The sequence below is a fragment of the Aythya fuligula genome, chromosome 21, assembly GCF_009819795.1.
Source record: "Aythya fuligula isolate bAytFul2 chromosome 21, bAytFul2.pri, whole genome shotgun sequence".
In the NCBI taxonomy this organism is placed as follows: domain Eukaryota; kingdom Metazoa; phylum Chordata; class Aves; order Anseriformes; family Anatidae; genus Aythya; species Aythya fuligula.
In genome coordinates this window covers 7,102,404-7,120,620 of record NC_045579.1, presented here as the reverse complement: position 1 = coordinate 7,120,620, position 18,217 = coordinate 7,102,404, and the positions used below count along the sequence as shown (strand labels likewise).

Sequence of the window (18,217 nt, the reverse complement as noted above, 5' to 3'; positions counted from 1 at the left end):
TCTCTGAGAAGTAGCTGTGCCCCAACCCTCCATGGGTCAAAGGAAGAGAGAGAAGCTGTGCTTTACGTCGTGGCATTAAACTGAAGATAGGAGAGTGTCACCGGCTGGATAAATAATTTGGACTTGCACTGCTATTATGTCTGCAGTTTGACTGTTTTAGAAACAAAGCAAGAAAAGCAAAACAAACAGGAAATTATTTTTAGGCGAAGCAGTCTTCTTTTCATCTCAGCTGAACTCATCGAAGGGAAACCACTGCCACCAACACCGCCCCGAGCAGTGAGGGCACGGAGCACGAGCACCAAGGGACAGCAGCCCAGGGGCAAGACCTGCGTGCAGGGCCTCAAGATGACTTTTTTTGGGGTGTTCATCACAGAATTGGGGGCTGGTGCCACCACTGGGCATGGCAGGGGCAGATAACCATCGCACACAAACCCACACCTGGCACCTCGGGGTCTGCTGCAAACACACAGCTTGAGGTCAGGTAACGACACCGAGCAAGGGCTGGAGGCAGCCCAAAGCCAACAGCATTGAGGAGGTTTTGGCCAACCTGGGGTTGGCAGCTGATTGAGAGAATCCTCTTTCTTTATGGGATTTGTCTAAATGAGCCTTGCGGGCCTTTTAAGCACCTCTGAGTTGATGCTGCCCTGAGGTGGGGGCTTTGGGCAGGGACCCCCCAGCCCTCCTCAGCAGAAGTCCAGCTCCTGCGGCACGCAGACCCGTCCCACTTAGTGGTCACTTGCCATACGGGTGCTCTGCTGCCAAATCAAAACATCTCTGAATTACCAAACGTAAGAAACTCAATGGACTGCAAGAGAGAATTTGTGTACTGTGCAAACGTTAATTAAATAAATCTTAGCAGCCCCCAGCTAGACCTAGCTGAGGATGTAACCGTGCAGTTGGTCAGAGCGCAGTTATTTCCCCTCCTGCTGTGGCAGCCCATTGCTGGGCTCACTTGGGCTGGGTTTCTGTTTGACCTGAGGTGGATCGGCTTCCTCCTGGCCCCCAGCACAGCCCCTGCGGAGGGCAGCCCGGAGCGATGGGGCTGTGCTTCACAGCCAGGCCTGATAAGCGTTTCCTTCCCAACCATCCAAACTCCCCAAACATTACTAACAGTGGCCAAAGAAAGTAGAGGGAGGATTATCGGAGTTTGGCAGATAAAACAATAGCCAGTAAGGATTAAAAAAAAAATACTGGGGTATCCCTCATTCTTTATCTCCTTCACTTCTGACCCAAAATCAAAGGAAGAACTCAAAAAGCCGACTCACCAAACTGGCAGCGAGGGCCCTGGAAGCCAGCGGGGCAGAGGCAGAGCTGCGAGGAGCCCTCGACGCAATTCCCTCCATTGAAACAAACCCCGGCACTGCAGGCAGCTGCAAGGAGGGAGAGAGAGAATAACTCTGGAGATCAGGAGCAGAAGTGCACCTATGCTAATAAATGCCCATGCACTGAGTTCCCAAAGCCCCGCAGCAAACCTGAATAATTACAAAAATCCCATTGAACATTTCTGAGGGGCATTTGTCCTAAAACCTAGGTGCCAAAGGAAGGGAAACAGCTCCCACCTCGGGGCCAGCGCTGGCTGGATTTCAGCTGAGCACGGAATTAATCTAATCCCTGCCTCCTTACCTCGCTGGGGCTTTCTGCAGAGTAAGTGACGCCTTCAAAGCACAACAAAGCTGTCGGATGGGAAGTACAATAAAAACACTGCTTGGTTGAATGGCTGGAGGCAGGGAGCTCGTCTCCTTCCCCAGTCCCTGCTGCCAGCCATGCCACTCGCTAAAACAACTGGCTTACTATTTTATTTTATTTTAAGCTACTCTCACAAACCGGTCCTGTGGTGAGCTTGATGAAAGACCACTTGCATCAGAATGGACATTGCCCCGTATCTTGTGGTGGGCAGGCAGTGATACAGCTAATTAACCTTCTCATCAGGGTTCAGATTATTTCTGCCCCCGAGAGCCAGAGATGAACCATGCAATTAACTCGCTCGCTCCCCGGCGCATGCTTTGTCCTGCCTGCACAGTGATGCATGCCCACAGCTGCTCTCCAGCAGCCAACGGACCTCACTTCTACTCCTAAAACAACGCAATGCCAGCCAGCAAGTGGGTAAAATCATCAGGAAAATGGCTCACGAGGAATCGTACCCAATCTCATACCGGCAATGATAACTTGCTTTGAAACTGGAGGCGTCCTTAAGGAAAAAAAAAAAGCACCAGGAGCCGCGTTCCATTCCTGCAGAGCTGGCCGGCCAGACGTGGTGTCACCTTCTGAGTGGACCAGAGAATGAAACGGAGCTAAACTGCAAGGAAGGCCGAGCAGCCACATTTCTCTGTTCTCACCCAGTGAAGTGTGAAATGAACACAGAGAGAGAGAATGCTCAATTAGGCTTTTGAAATCCACCTTTTCAAACATCCCAATAAAGCCACAAACAGGAGCAAGTTTTCCCAATGAAACACACTTCTTAAAGCTCATGAAATGCAGCAAACATTTTATATTTCCCACTAGAAAGCGCTCATCTCAGAAGTGCTTTTAGCAAACGATGCCGTGTTTGCCGTGCTTCATTGCAGTGTAGGGACGCAGCACAACGCCTTCCTGTTCAAGTCCACTTAAAGGTTGGACAAGGCAATTTTCTCTGTTCACAGACCTTCTGTGCTGCTGGCCAGCTTCTTTTTTTTTTTTTTTTTTTTTTTTCCTACTCCTTTCTTCCTTCCTTTTTTGCCACGGGGTGCCCGTGTGCTGTGCTGGCACTGGGGAGCCCTGACAGGGACGCGGCGCTGCTGCCAGCCCTGTCACGGTCACCTGCTTTGAGGCCCTCATATCCCGCAGACCCAGAGCCCGTAATTATTTCAAGTAGCTGGAGTTACAGCAGACAGACCTGGCAACTCTCAGCCTGCTGGCTCAGAAACACAAATTTACTAGAAAGAGCACAGCGCACACGGCCCAGACGGAGCTGGAGGGAGCTGGGTGCAGCCTTTTGTGGCTCCGTGCTGATGTCCCAGCTCCAGCCCTGCACGGTGTCCTTCTGGAGATGCAAAGGGTGAAGAACATCTTCCAGGCTTTCTCTATATAAGAAAAAATTGCAGGACATCTCCCACAGAGTGCAGAGTCCTGCGGGCTCCTGGCTGCTTTCATCCCACGCCTGTAGCTCCTCGCATGAAATTCACGTGCGAGGTGAAACCTCTGCAGGGCTCAGCCCTTGGGCAGGACACTGGGATGTATTTACACAGCTCACACCACAATGCAATCAGCCACAGCCTTCCCTGCATGGAAAGCTAATAACCGCATTACCAAATTTCCCACTATTCTCATTGCCCCATATATCAAATATGGGCGCTGCTTTTTCCTACAGAAACACAATTGATTTCCTAATTCCCCCCCTGTGCTAAATCTCAACATTGTCTCATGCAACACTTCCCATCTGGCTTGCACTGATTACGGTTTTGTCAACGTTTCGGTGAATATTACATTCTATAATTTTGTACCCTTGCTACACAGACACACCCCTATTGTAACGATGTGTGCTCTGTCGCTTCTTTTACTTGCTCAAAGCCCAGAGAGCAGATGGCATTCTCAGGAGATGCCCTGGGGACATCCAACCTCTCTATGGAGCCATCAGATGAGTGGCCCCAAGAGCTCAGGGTTCTTCATTTCCAACACACCAAAGCAAAAAAGATGAAAAGGTACCTGACGGAGAGACCTCCTGATTAAACTCATTGGATCTGGCTGGCTTCCTCACATCGTATCCTACATTTACGGCAGAGAAATCAGCAATTACACTGGCTTCTCTCCTTACTTCCCACGCGCTGCTCAGCTTTCTGTTAAACCTTCTGTACCTGCCTCCTTCCGAGTCCCCTTCCCGCTGACACCTGAGCTCCCCGGGCTCTGCGCCTTGGGTGCATTACAGCTAACACACTTAAGCCTCAGTCTTGGCTTTCTTAAGAACCTGATGAGTTTTCAAATCCCCCCTCCTCCAAAACAAAGATTATTTACTAATACAAAGGCAGCATTGAAGTCCACACACTCACCCACCCAAACTAATGAGACAGTGATGAAATGTTGCTTCAGAAGGCCAGTTATCTCCTGATCTGATGCTTTAGCCACTTTTCATAGCCGTGCAGCCCCAGGTACCGAGGTGACCCCGTACCAGACAGGCTGCCCGGCTGGTGCAGTTCGCTGCAAGCTGGGAAACCACCTCCAGCCCCTGCCCAGCTGCACCGTGCCTGGTGTCACACACATTTCCCGGGGTGTTTCCTCCTACACAGCAAGGCAGAGAGGGCTCATGGCACTTCCCACGTCCAGCTGTGCTCCAAAACCTCCTGAGGCACTGCAGCTTTTTAGTTTTGCTCACTCTCCACATCTGCAAGAAGCACAATCCAAAGTTTTCTTTCCTTCTTTCTTGCCTCAACGCTACTAGAAATAATGCAGTAATCAAAATGTAGAGCAAGGTTCTTTCATTTTCCCTGACTCCTTCACCTAAATCACCAAAAAATGAGACTTCAGGCAGTGGATCCCAGCCTGGCTCCACGGTGCCCATTTGCTGGCAATGCTCAGCCCATTGAGGCTGCCTTGCAAGGCTCACAGCATGATAGGGACAAGATAAATTCACTGGAATGGTTCCACCTCACGGCATCCGACCGCTGCAATTGAATTGTGTGCAGCAATCCCCAGTGCCGTGCTGCTGGAGCACCACCAGTGATCTCTGGAGGTGTGCAGGAAGGGCCACAAATCCCGCTGACATGGTTTGGCACAACCTCGCTGCCCTTCGCTGCAGCAGGGGGCAGGCAGGCCTGTGGCTGCTGCTCACAGCGCCGAAAATCCGCTAATGCGAATAACACCCTGGTCGTGTTTCCCTGCCTCAGCACTTCACCGATTTTACTGACTCATTTCCTCGGCCAGCCCTTCCTACGCTCCCTGTGGACCCAGAGGAAGATGTCCCCGTGCTCGCACCAGCAGGAAAAGTCATCACGCCCCTGCCAGCGCCAAGCCCCTCGGACGGGAGATCTGCTGGCACAGAAACCAGGTCCCTGGGATGGGCTGCAGATCACGGCAGCAGATCCCAGCCCCGGGAGCTGGGCAGGACCTGGGGCACAACCACAGATTCCCGATCTGGCTTGGCTGGGACCATTTGTCCCAGTCCAGCCCACGACTTGGGAGGTGATGCAGGGCGATGCTGCGGGAGCTTCCCACCCTGGGTGATCCCTGGAGGAGCCCCTGGCTGTGCAGAGGGGCACAGAGACGAGCTCCCCACGGCACATATTGCACCTGAGGTGTGTGAGTGCCCCTGCTTTATTCCTGGAAACTTAGGCTCGCCTGTCACACCAGCAGTATGAAACGGGTACGGAGAGTCCCAGCATTTCATCCCCACGTGTGCTGGAGCTCCCCTGGCTCCTGTTCACAGGAGCCTGCTCCGAGCAGCTTTGCTCCCTTGTCACCTCTTCCTTCCTGCTGGGATCCCTCGTGTCCCCTGCAGGAAAACCTCCACGCAGCCATGGTTCGGAGTTCACCTGAGGTTGTTACTGCTCGCTGACAGCTCGCTGGGCTTTTTTTTTTTATCTTTTTCTTCAAGCATCAAAGTGCGAGGAAGGTGCAGGCAGCCTGCCTGCAGAACAAAGGGCAGCCAGCGCAGGAGCCATTTTCCTATATTGTAGGTCAACTGCAATCAAAACCACTTCTACAATGGGGCTGGAAACTGCTGGCTTTCATCCCCCTGATGGCAAGGCAGGTTGGATCCCAAGAGCTTTGTTGGTTTCCCTGCCTATTACTTGAAACCAAAGCTGCTCATCCACGGTGCAGGCTGGAGAGCACCTCCAGAGCCTGACCCCGACATGGGGAACACATGAGATTCTGCCTTGACAGTGACATCTGACTACAGGTACACCTAGACAAACCTTTGTCTGATTCAGAAGATTTTATTTGGCTTTCACCTTCTCCAAAGCGAAGTTTGAGGTTCAATATTGCCCAGCTGGAGGCAGCTGCAGGAGGAGGCGGGAGCAGCGCAGCCCCCCTCGCACACACCAAGCCCCAGTGGGAGGCAGGGATCCGGCCCGTGAGGATAATGCTGCCTCTGTCCTCAACAATAGCAACACAGAATCGTCACTTATATGAAGATTTGCATATCCATAGCCTGACTCATGCCAATCTGAACACACACGGCAGCTTCCCCGCACAGCTGGGAGGTAAATGCTTCTGCGCCTGCTCTGCAGCGAATTACACCAGAGCTCACAAGCCAACACAGAATCCCAAAGGCTCAAGTTCTGTGTCTTTGCCTCAAATCTTGCCCATGCCACCATTTCAGCCACGCTGGCAGCTCGCTTCCTGCTCCGTGGCTGATGCTGAGGCGCCCTGTGCTGGTCCCCCCGGGCCTGAATGCTCACCTTTAGGGTAAAGCAGCAGGCAGATGGAAGGGAAGAAGCGCAGGGACCTCCAACCTCTAGCAGGGGGCTTTCAAGATCTGTCAGTCCTAAAAGCAGCAGAACTGGGACCCGGCACACAAGCCTCTCAAAACGCTGAGCAACCGGGGGGCAGAGGAGCCCCCGCCACGCCGTCACACAGGCAGCAATTACGGGGCTGGGTAATGAAAAGTCCACTCAGGACTTGGATCATCGCTTTCCAGAGCTTCTGCCAACAGCACCACTTAAATCACCACTTTGGGCTTTAAATGTTTAATAGCGTTTGGCAGCCGGATAAATGAGCGCGCCTCTGACAACCCTTTCAGGCTGCAAGGGGGAAATTCTGCAGAAACGGAAAGCAAACACGGGGCTTGCTGGGGAGCCAGAGGAAAATCTGACACACAACTCAAATAAATAAAAAGTTAAAAAACACAGACAAACAACAACAGAAAGTTCCTTTTAAAGACATTGTTGCAGCATTTCCTGGAGGCACGGGACTTGAAATGAGCATCCTCAGCCAAAAGGACAGCGCTGGCGGCACCCGGAGCCACGGGTACTTACGGTACAGGCAGCCGGCATCGCCTGCGAGCTGGGACCACCCCGGGCAGCACCTGTACGCCGTCTGGTACCGCACCTCGTACACCTGCCTGTAGCCCGTGTAGTACACGGTCCTGAAACAGAGCAAACACAACCCAGACAGTGTTAATTTCTGCAGAACCAGGGGTGCAGGCAACAGGGGTCGTAGCTCTGGCTGGGGCAGGAGAGCGGGGATTGATCTGGAACATAAATAAATAAAAGCGACACTTTTCTTCCCCCTCCCGGAATTCTGCTGTTGTGTGTATGCGAAAACTGAAACAGAGATAAAACTTTTGAAGCTGAATTTTAAAAAGCTTCCTTGGCAGAACATGAAAACTGCTCCACCAAAGCAAAGCAGACAAACAACAACAAGTATTTGGCACAGCAGATGTGCTGTACATGTCCACCCAAAATATTTATCCTAACTCATTCTCCTTGTTTGGTTTTGTCTGAATGTTGCTACAAACAGAGCGAAACAAGGGTGAACCACGGATTCCCGCGAAGGAAACCTTCAGCTCCCCTTCTGTGCCAACCAGCATATGGAAGCACAGCTGAGGAAAACGACAGCAGATACCAATTTTTGTACAAGCTGTCGACAAATTACGAAGGCAATGCTCGTGTTCCAGGAGAAGCTGAAGCAGCAGTGTGCAGTCACTGGGGCAGCAGAGCAGCTCAGCACCAGGCCCAGGTCCATGTGGATGCCCTCAGCAGGGTCTGCTAGCACTGTGGCACTGGGTGCCAGAAGGACAAGTCCTGGGGCTGGGGCAGAGCTGGTGGGATTGGGGAAAGTGTGATCCAGAAGGGCTGCGAGGTAGCCAGCAGCCTCTTCCACCTGTCCTGCATAGGCTGAGAAATGATGAGAAAATGGCATTGCAAGAATTTGGAGAAAGAATAATACCGACCACAGCATGCTTCTATCCTCAACAATTCCCTTGTTTCCTATTTAAATCAGGAGAAAGTGGGTAAAGGAACATGTTCCTCAGCTCTGCGATGCTACCTACGAGAACACTTGTAGGTACATTTAGGTCAAGAGGGCTGAAAGAAAAAAATATTCTTCACTTTTCTTCCAGGAGAAAAATATGATAAACCACAGGCTCTCTAAAGCCAGTCTCTGTCAGAAATAAGGAATACGAGAAACAAAAGCAAATGTCCTTGTGGTGACAGGAAGCCTTCTTTGTTCTGTCTCTCATGGGCCAGGGAGCTGGGTTATCTGGTGTGCAGGAAGGGAATTTTCTCACCCTTTCAGGTCTAAGGGACCTGGTGAGGCCGCAGAGCTCAGGACGAGCCCTGGGCTGCTTTCTGCCCCCGGCAGCACCCGAACAACCTCACCTCCACGGCCTGGGTGAGCGCCACCTGGCACGGCCACCCCTGGGGGTTCTCAAGGAACTGCAAATATTTTGACAACCCCGACTGCCTGCGGGTATCTGGATGCTGTGGGCTGGAAAGAACTGCAGAGCAGATAAAGTATCATCGACGTTTCTGTTTTCCTCTGTGTTTTCAGGAGTCCCTGGCACAGACAGAGTTGAATGAGCCAGAACTAATGGAACCCAGGCTTAAAAGCTCCTGCTGTGTCCTGCTGCTGGGAAATCTACTTCCAGCCCCCAGGGACAGCGCCGTCACCCCCCAGTTTGGTTACCGGGGGCTAAGCAAAGTCACCGCCTGCTGGGGAGGCTGCACAACCGGCAGCAGAAGCATCGCTTTGCCAGGAGCCCCCAAAAGCACGGCCCAGGAGCTCCCCAGAGCCGAGGGACAGGGAGCAAAATCTCTCCTGGGGCAGCTTGGCTGCAATTCCTTTTATTCTCCTTGCTTTTAAAACTCCACGGCCAAACCTCGCTCTGCCTTGCAGCACCTCCAGGCTTCACCTCCCTGCTTCTGGCAGGAACCGAGTTTTAGCACGGGGCTGCTCTGGTATTTATAATGAAGTGCAACAGAGGGTTTTTTCCTTTCAGTTCCTTGATTTACAGTGTCAAAAACGCACATTAAAGGACTAAAGGGACGGCTGGGACTGAAGAGCTCCCAGCCTTTGAAGTGGCAGCAGCCGAGGCACCTTTCATTTCAAAGTCCTCTCTTAAACACAGCCAAAAGCCGGACTCTGTTCGCTCCCTTCCTCCTGCTGCACAGATATCATCACCGAGGTAATTACCAGCAATTACAGGTTAGGAAGAATTCCTGAATTCGAGACTTAAAAGCTGTCTCTAGTCCAAGACGCTTCTTTGAAATCATTACTGTGATATTGTAAAGGCCTGTAGCTGCTTAGCAAGGCCAGGAAAGCAGGTGGAGGGCAGGGGGAGGTGGGGGACACGGCCATTTGGCTGCCGTGGAGGGACGGAAAGGCGATGGGTCACACTGCTGCACATCTCCTCCCCCTGCAGCCCCTCCTTGCCTCCCAGCTCAGAAACGAACCCCCAATTATCTGAACAACCACAGCAATTTGCTGCTCAGCTTTCGGCTGCGGGGGCTGAAGCACGGCTTTGTGGAGCCCGGCAGCGGCTGCCCAACGGGCTCCTCTCCGGCACGGAGAAACGCAGCCACACCACCCTCCCACGGCACCAGCACGAGCTCCTCGGTGGTATTACAACCGAGCAGCACGACGCTATGGCACGAGGACGTGATGGCAGAGCACCTACCTGCGCTCGTAGCCCGTGCACCAGCTCCGTCCCGCGCAGTCCTGCCTCCACACCCTGACCGTGCGGGCGTGCGCCCGGGCGCAGGGCTCCCGGCGCCCCACCAGCGCCAGCTCCGGCTCCGCGCAGACGTGTGGCCTGGCACAGAGAGACAGCGGCATGGGGCTGTGGCTGTGGCAGAATTTGGCTCCGCCGCCCCCACGGCATCCCCAGGGACAGCGGGAAGATCCCCGGCCACGTGCGGTGTCTGCCGTGGGGAAATGCTGGAGAGCTGTCAAGAGCACAGCACAAGCTGGTGTTTCACAGGTGGGAGACAAGATGGAGAAAAGGCAGCAGGAAAGCAGCTTTTGTGCTGTATTTCTTTCCTAATCCTAGCTCTTCCTCAGCAAATAGCAGTCAGGAGTTTTAACTAAGGACAAAGAAGGGAATATTTGTCCCTGAATTAATGTTATGGGGCCATTCATTACCTGGGAATGCTTCTATTGCTTCAGACTCCCTGCAAGAGACTGTGCATTTCCACAAAAATAAAAGGTTGAACCAAGTAACTGGGAGGTGGTGGAGACTGGAGTTCACAGCTGGCATCTCACTGCCCCGGGACACTCGGTGACACCGCTGCAGCCAGCCTGGAAATGCCCCTGGGACCCTGGCATTTTCCCCTTGGCTGTCCCCTCCCTTTGCTGGTACCTACATGCCTCGCCCCTGAGCCCTCTGTGTCTCCAAAACCATGGCAGCAGCGATGCTTGGTGCAATTTGTCCCAGTGAAGGAGGGTTTTGTGTCCCCAAAGAGCGGGTCTGTGTGCTGCAGGCATCGTCAGCGGTGCCCATGGGAAGGGGCAGCACTTCCAGCTGCTGGCATTTTCTTTTCTCTGATGCTTTGGCACACATCTTGTCTCCAGTGCCTCGTCCAAGAATCCTAAAAGTGCTTGTCAAAGCAGAGGCACAAAATCCCTTACATGGGGGGAAAAAGCAACTGAGCCAAAGCTGCTGGAAAGGACCCTGCTCCCCCTTTCCTAAACCCAAATGTCCAAAACCTTGGGGGGAGCAGCTTGCCATGACAGCACCATGCAACGCTGGGCTCATTTACCAAAGGAATGAGAGCAACCCCTGCATCCAGAGATCATCTGCTGGCAGGGGACCAAGCTCACGAGGAAGTTTTCCAAAGAAGCTAAATGATTAACACCCAACTGGAACTGTAAAATTCAATTAAAAAGAAAGGACTACGTGCTCCTGGAGTAACGGGAAAAGGGGGGGAAAGAAGCACCGAGGAGACACAAAGTGCAATAAAACAGCAGCTCTGTGAGGAAAGGTCAAACTATTTGCACAATAATCGGCTCTTGTGCTCACACAATAGCAACACTTCAGTCAAAGACAGCGAATTACCTTCTACAAGCAGGGACTGTACAGACTTTTAAGTTTCTTTTAACTTTAAATTCATTTGGTACTGGATAAAGAACCACGAAACAACCCTCCCCAAAACCCCTCCCTGCACCTCCCTTCCCCCTTGATTTTAAAATCTTGCATTTAGCCTCCGCTTGGCAGTCCCCTGCCCTACAAATCCCCTCGGGATCTACTCACATGTAGGGTTGGAGTTTGGTCCCAGAAGCAAGCGAGGATATTCGCAGCGCGAGGATGAGGGACAGGGCGAGCGCAGGAGGCTCCATGGCTCCGGCTCCTCTCTGCTCCCCAGGTGCCGCCCGTGGGAGCTCAGAAACCTCGCGGGCACCTGGAGCACACGAGCAGGTCCTCGTTCCTCGACGGGCGATGCTCTCCGGCACGCAGGGATCCCTGCTGGGCTCCGCCGGGCGGATTTATCGCTCCTGGAGGCTTCCTCCCGTCGGGCCGGGCTCAGCACGGTTCCCCTGTCCGTGGGACGTGGTCAGGACGCAGCTCGCCGCTGGGCTGCTGCCAGAACCAAACCTGGCTCCTCGCACCCGTCTGCTAGCAGCAAGGAGCGTGGGGCTGACCTCTCCTTCTGGCCTCTGCTTCCCGGCAAGGTGCAAAGCCCCGGGGGCTCGCTGGGGCCGGGTCCCATCCAGCAGCGAAGCCCCATGGGGGTTTTGCTGCTCTGTGGTCCCGTGCCACGCAGCCAGGCAGCCTGTACCCAGCACCCAGCAGGGGATGGATGAAGCGGGGAGCTCCCCAGGGTGTCCCCCAGCCACCAAACCCCAAGGGCTGCCCCAGCAGCAGGCGGTGAGCTCGCTCAGCCCACCTGCGGGGCCGCGGCCATCCTGCCTTCTCTCCTCGCTCCCCCGGAGACGGAGCCAGCAGCCCCCCGGCGTTTCCACCGAGCAGCCAAACTTCCCTCCTGCTTTCCCAGGTCTAGCTCCTCTCGCTCACACGCTCTCCTTTCTCCTCTCGCTGACAGCCACAAATCCCTCCCACCAGAGGAGGGGGAACCCTGCGGAACCGCGGCGCGGACGCTGTGGGTTTGTTTCCCCGACAGCCCCTTTGCACTACTACCAAGGGCAACTTCTATCCACACCATCCCAAAGCCCTTTCCAGCCAATCTAACGCATCCTGCAAAGATTTATTCCTTCTACACACTCCAACAGAAAAAAAAAACCCTGCTCTCTCCCCAAGGGAGTCGTGCTCTGTGTGTGGGGCTCATGGGGAAGGCGCAGCGCTGGAAGGGCACTGCTGAAGGACCAGAGCCTCGGGGAGATGGCACTGGGCAGAGGGAGCTGAGGAGCAGGATTAAACAGCTCCCTGCTCTGAAGGGGAGAGCAGAAAAAGAGGGGAGGACACGGATTTTACTGCAGCTGGGTGACTGCAGAACGACCCAGACCTGCCCAAGCCCAGGCAGCTCGCAGTGGGGTCCCTCTCCCCAGCCCCGCTCCGCTCTCCTCCAAACATCTTCACCCCAAAAACCTACCAGGAGCATCAGTGGAGTTACCACTGCTCTTTGCAGACACAGCAAGGCCTGAAGAGCTGCCAGGAGTCTGCTCTGTCTCCTCCCTTCCAGGACTGATGGATGGGGCTGACCGGCACCACAGGAGGCAAGGAGCAGCGGGGCAGCAGCGCTGCAGCTCTCTTCCCACCCGGGGATCCCTCCAGTTCTCTTGTCGAGGCAGAGTTGTTCCGAGGGTCACAATGATCCTCGCACAAGCCCACGTTCTTCCCCTCACAAACAAGCAGAGGAAGCAGCAGGTAGCACCTCAGCTCTGCTCCGAGCAGCGCTGAAGAGGACGGGACCCGCAGCCTCCTACCCGAGCAGCAAAGCGCCACGTCGGGCTGGCAGCGGGGAACACAAGTTCTGAGAAACACCCGCACGGAGGAGAGCTGTGACAGCCCTTAAGAAGGTTTTATTAATAAATAATGTATTCTGGTGAGAGGTTTGGTAGTCTCAGCGGCTTTGCTGCTGTAAGCCAGCCCCGCGGTGCCCTCCGAAGCCCCTTCTCCAGGTGAGGTTTGCTGTCCCCCTGTGCTCGTGGGAGCGAGGGCTGCGGGCAGGAGGTCAGGGAGGCAGCGGGGCTCTAAAAAGAGCCAAGATAATATCCGCAATAAAGACAGAGGCTGGGGAAACACAAACGTGAACTTGCCAGTGGTTCCCCCGCATCATTTCACCTTTGCTGCCGGGGCTCCAGCTTTGGGGCTCCAGCTTGCAGCTGCCCCTTGCTGTGCCTCTGGGCAGTGGGGTCACGGCCACAATCTGCGCCCCTGCCCCGTGTCCTCAGCACCAGGAGTGGGCGAGGGCCTGGACCGGTGCAAGCCCTGCTCGGTGACTATGACACCACTGCCAGTGTGGCCACCCCAAACCTTACCCCTACCCCTACCCCAAACATAAACAAAAACCAAAAGCAAAACCTGAACCCAAGGCCAGATGTGAAGATGAACCCTAACCCTAAACCTAACCTGAATCCTAGCCGTAAACGTAAACCTAAGCCAAATATTAACCCTAAATCTAACCCAAACCTTAACCTTTCTAACCCAAACCCTAACCTGAACCAAAACCCTAATGCTAAATATAACCCTAACCCTAAATCTAATCCCTGACCCTAAATCTAATCCTAAATCTAACCCCTGAACCTAAAGCAACCCCAACCCTAAATCTGACCCCTAACCCTAACCCTAAATCCAACCCCAACACTAAATCTAGCCACTAATCCTAACCCTAAATCTAATCCCAACACTAAATCTAACCCTAAAACTAACCCTTGACCCTAAATCTAACCCCTGACCCTAACCCTAAATCTAACCCTAATCCCAACCCTAAATCTAAACCTAACCCTAACCCCTACCCCAACCCTAACTCCAACCCTAACCCTAAATCTAACCCCTGACCCTAAATCCAAGCCAAACCCTAAATCTAACCCTAACCCTTGACCCTATCTCCAACCCCAGCCCTAACTCCAACCCCAACCCTAAATTAAACCCCAACCCTAAATCCAACCCCAACCCTAACTCCAACCCCTGACCCTAAATCCAACCCCAACCCTAACTCCAACCCTAACCCTAACCCTCCCCCAAGCCCCGCCCCCTCCCCGGCTCCCTCCCCTCAGCCCCGCCCCCTGTTCGCCCCGCCCCCCCTCAGCCCCGCCCCTCCCCCGCCATGTTGGCGCTGGGCGATGCCGCGGGCGGCCCCCCGGGGGGCTGCGGCCCCGCGGCCGTGCTGGGGGTGGCGGCCCCGGTGCCGCTGTCCCCCCGCGGACCCCCGGCGCCCCCGGCCCGGCAGAGCCTGAGGCCGCTCCCCGTGCGCACCGCCACCCGCCGCGGCCGCCTGCGGGACTTCTTCGTGTTCCGGGTAGGGCCCGGCCCCGGCACCCACCCCCCCCCTTTTCCCAAATTTCCCCAAATTTCCCCCCCCATCGCCTCACCGCCCCCGTCCCGTTGCTCTCCCCGCAGCCCGGAGCCGTGGAGCAGGCGGTGGGGGAGATCCGCGCCGTGCTGACACCCGCCGAGGACGGGGAGGTGCAGAGCGTGTGGCTGCTGGCGGAGTAAGGGGGCTGGGGGGGGAAAATGGGGGGTAAAAGGGGGCTGGGGGGGGGGGCGATGGGGTACAGGGGGCCCGGCCCCTCGCCGGTGAGCGGAGCTGAACGGGGGGGGACGGAATGTGAGGGGCTGAGGGCCAGGCAGGAGCTGCTGCTGGCTGCAGGCAACCCACAGCCCCCAAATCCCAGCCCCCAGACCCCATTTCTGAGCCCCCAGACCCGAAATCCCAGCCCCCTGCCCTCACTCCCTGGCCCCAATTTCCCATTTTTTGGCCCCAATTTCCCCATTGCAGGCAGCAGCCGGCTCCAGGCTGTACCCCACGGCACGCCTCGGGGCGGCAGGGAGCGTGCCCTGTCCCCCAGAGAGGCTCTGTGCAGCCCCTGGCTGTAATTCACCATTGCACCATGAGAATAATCGTGGGCTCGTCAGCTTTACATTTCTGTTCCTGGTGAAGCAAAGTTTGTTAATTTTTGTAAGACAGTCAAAGCGGTAAAAATAAGCTCTAGTAGGTGTCAAGTTTGAATGCTGATTTCATCGCCCTCAGAGTGAAAGTAGGAGCAGCTTTAGATGCCCTGAGGATGAAGTTGTCTCAGCTGTGGTGGTTCAAGAAGGTAGTGTGGCAAAACATGCAGGGAAAGGTAAGATCTTGTGTTAAACGTGAAGAAACTGACGATTTGGGTGTGCAGATGCGCTTCCAGATGAAAATTTTAAGTCACACCACAGTTACAGAAGACTATTTCTCTACCCTGTCCTTGCACAAATGCAGTTATTGATTTAGTAAATGTGGCAACACCAAGCAACGTGGCAACAGCCAAGAAGACCCCTAAGGCTCGCTCTCGTTACCTTCCCAGAATTGACCACTGGAACAACGAGAAGGAGCGTCTCGTGCTCATCACAGACCGGTCCCTTCTGATCTGTAAATACGACTTCATCAGCCTGCAGTGCCAGCACGTGACGAGGATCTCACTCAATGCAGTTGATACAATCTCTGTAGGAGAGTTTGAGTTCCCACCTAAATCTCTAAACAAGTAAGTTGATGCAGTAATATTGTGGCATTACCCTAAGTAGCTTGGGCTGACAACCTGTGGTTTTAAACATTGGGCACCTTTTGAGAATTCTTCCTCTTGCTGGTATTAACTCGTTTATTTTATGTACAGTTACTGAAACTTCATTGGAAGACCAGAGTAGCTGCAGTCTTGCTTGGACACTTACTAGTTGCATTAAAAGCAAGTTGCTCCAGGACAAGACCAGTAGATGTGGGAGAAGTTCATTGCCATTAGATAACACAGTGAGCAGCAGCAGCACCGGAGCAGTATTAGAAAGCCAGGAGTAAAGGTCAGGTCATACTGAAGTGTAGGTCACTGCAGACAATATGGCTTAGCCTTTGTGTCCTAGATGTCTCATCAGCTTTACCTTTTTGCACTTAGCTGAACGTCTCCTTACGTGTTTCAGGGATGGAATTATTTAAAGTTTAATTATTTTATCACTTTCCTAGAGAAAAGCATATTACCAAACAGTTTAGCTGCCAGTTTTAAGTAGGACTTTCAGAAGGTATGCCTCTAATTAAACTCACTGCAAAGACTAAAACAATTCTGTGTCAATTCTGCTGTCCTCCACATCAGGCGAGAAGGCATTGGGGTTCGCATTCAGTGGGACAAGCAAAGCCGTGCCTCCTTCATCAGCCGATGGAACCCGTGGTCCACAAGCGTCCCGTACGCCACCTTCACCGAACATCCCATGGCAGATGCTGATGAGAAGATCACGTCCCTCTGCCTAGTAAGGAAATCGCCTCTCCTATTCTAGATGGCTTCTTGGTATCATAGGCTGGATACTACTTAGATTATTTTTGAAAAGACACAGCAGGTAAATCAAACAGAAGCAGCTAAATCAAAGACAGAACTTAGAGCTGCAAGCTGTCTCCCCATTCTCCATGTTAAATGTCAGACAGTAAAGATTATGACATGCAAGGTCCATCACAACTACAGCTGTAGTGTTAATGCTTTAAACTTCAACATCAGCAGCTCTTTGCCTGTGAAAGCTTAACGCTTTTTAAAACAATGGAAAAACATCTTGGTGTTTGTTTTTTTTTTCTTTCAGTTGGAAAACTTTAAGACCCAGCTAATTCAAGCTGTGAAGAAGGCCCACAAGGAGTGTCCATTGCCAGGAAGGGCTAATGGTGTGCTAGTGCTGGAGCGTCCTCTCCTGATCGAAACCTACCTGGGATTGATGTCCTTCATCAACAATGAAGCCAAACTTGGCTACTCCATGACAAGAGGCAAAATTGGATTTTAAAATTCATTGCATTTAATCTTTTCAAGGGAAGGTGATTTTATATTAGTCTCCTGGGGAGAGTGCACACTGTGGCAGAATATTTGATAATCAAAGGGGAAAAGTTAGAGGAACAAAAGGGGGTGGTTGTAGAACTAATCAGTCCCAGGAAGCCCTGGTTGTTAAGGAAATCACTAGAATGCACAAGCCAGCTTAACCTGAAGTGGACACAAGGTGGTGTCACTCTCGTATTCTGTATCTAATTTACAGTTCTTATTGGGTCTTACACAGGGCCAGCGAGCAGTCGTTACTTCTAACTACATGTTCTTCCCTGTTAATTCCATGCGATTGATTTCTGCTGCACTCTACAGATCTCCAAGGCACTGCAGCACGTTCATGCCATATTAGTGCCCTATACAGTGTCAAATCATGTGGCGTGCTTATGACTGTTTAAAGCGGTATTAGTGCCTCAGTTACAGTAATCTTAGCATTTTGATTAATGCCTGTTAAGAATTTTGAAAGCTGTGTCAGTCATTCTTTAGCAAAACAGTCAGCAAGTTTTGTTAAGCTGCACTGCCCCATCTGCTCAGAAGCAGAGCAGTGTACACGAACCATTACTTTGTAAACTGATGGATATGGCTGAATGTATTAGCTTTTTGTAAAAATAGTTCCTTCTTAATTGAGTCTAACTTGCCAGTTTGTGTTTTCTTGCTGCAACCATAGAATGAAGACTATCTTGAGAGTGTTGCCAAAAGCCTCAAACACATTTGCCTTCAAAGTTATTATTTACAGGAACAGTTTTATAACTTAAAGTAATTCTACTTTGATTAGATTTATATTTTGTAATTTTTCCTAAATTTACTGTGGTTTGGGACAGCAGCAGTACAGGACTTCCTAATACATAAGAATTTAAGCACTGTGTGTCAGTCTTGATTCATTCATTCTTGCACTTACCCTCTCTAGTACTGCATTTCAGGAGCAAGAGATACTAAAACTAGAATTACTCCTGAGGTTACTGTAACAAGCTTTGCCATTGCGTAGGACCTTCTATACGCTGCTCTATCAGGGCATTTGTCTGCATAACTGCAATACTGAGTAAGTGCTGTAGTGGTATTTTCTTGAACTTAAAGTAGATGTGGATTTCTGAAATTTATATAAAGCTGAAATCATGATGGAATGCAACAAGCTGCATGCCCCTCTCAATGCATTTTCTAAGGTATCTATTTATTTTATCTTGCAATAAAGCTAAATGCCAACTAAATTTGTTTGCTGTTCTTCATTTTGTGGAGACTGAGTCTGTCAAATTAAGTAGGAGAAGAAAAAACAAATTGGTAAATGTCCCTTCCCTTGAAGAATCATAGGCTGGCTACTCAAATGAAAGATAAAGGATGGTCCAACAGCTCTTTCCTTACTGAACACTAGATAGTTGGTTCA

The 18,217-nt window shown here is 52.4% G+C and overlaps 2 protein-coding genes across 2 annotated transcripts in view; one reads left to right on the top strand and one right to left on the bottom strand.

The window, feature by feature from the left end:
* The window catches only part of MEGF6 (multiple EGF like domains 6), a 71,949-nt gene extending 60,702 nt beyond the window's left edge, over positions 1–11,247 (bottom strand). Inside the window, exons 1-4 of the mRNA XM_032201699.1 lie at positions 11,162–11,247; positions 9,590–9,724; positions 6,948–7,057; positions 1,266–1,370 (exon numbers count right to left, since the gene is read on the bottom strand). Coding sequence (XP_032057590.1) covers positions 1,266–1,370; positions 6,948–7,057; positions 9,590–9,724; positions 11,162–11,247 — 436 coding nt within the window. The remainder of the gene's footprint in view (positions 1–1,265; positions 1,371–6,947; positions 7,058–9,589; positions 9,725–11,161) is intronic.
* Positions 11,248–14,135: 2,888 nt separating this feature from the next.
* Positions 14,136–18,044, top strand: TPRG1L (tumor protein p63 regulated 1 like). The gene is made up of 5 exons (XM_032201698.1): positions 14,136–14,327; positions 14,429–14,520; positions 15,367–15,543; positions 16,138–16,291; positions 16,613–18,044. Exons 1-5 carry the CDS (start codon positions 14,136–14,138, stop codon positions 16,805–16,807), a joined length of 810 nt encoding a protein of 269 aa, XP_032057589.1. The 3' UTR covers positions 16,808–18,044.
* Positions 18,045–18,217: the final 173 nt, after the last annotated feature.

What these genes read in the sequence shown, in the direction of transcription:
- TPRG1L (XM_032201698.1), top strand. Translation starts at nt 14,136, where the DNA reads ATGTTGGCGCTGGGCGATGCCGCGGGCGGCCCCCCGGGGGGCTGCGGC. An exon ending in GGGACTTCTTCGTGTTCCGG is followed by an intron (nt 14,328 to 14,428) that starts GTAGGGCCCGGC and finishes CTCTCCCCGCAG; the next exon opens with CCCGGAGCCGTGGAGCAGGC. An exon ending in CCACCTAAATCTCTAAACAA is followed by an intron (nt 15,544 to 16,137) that starts GTAAGTTGATGC and finishes CCTCCACATCAG; the next exon opens with GCGAGAAGGCATTGGGGTTC.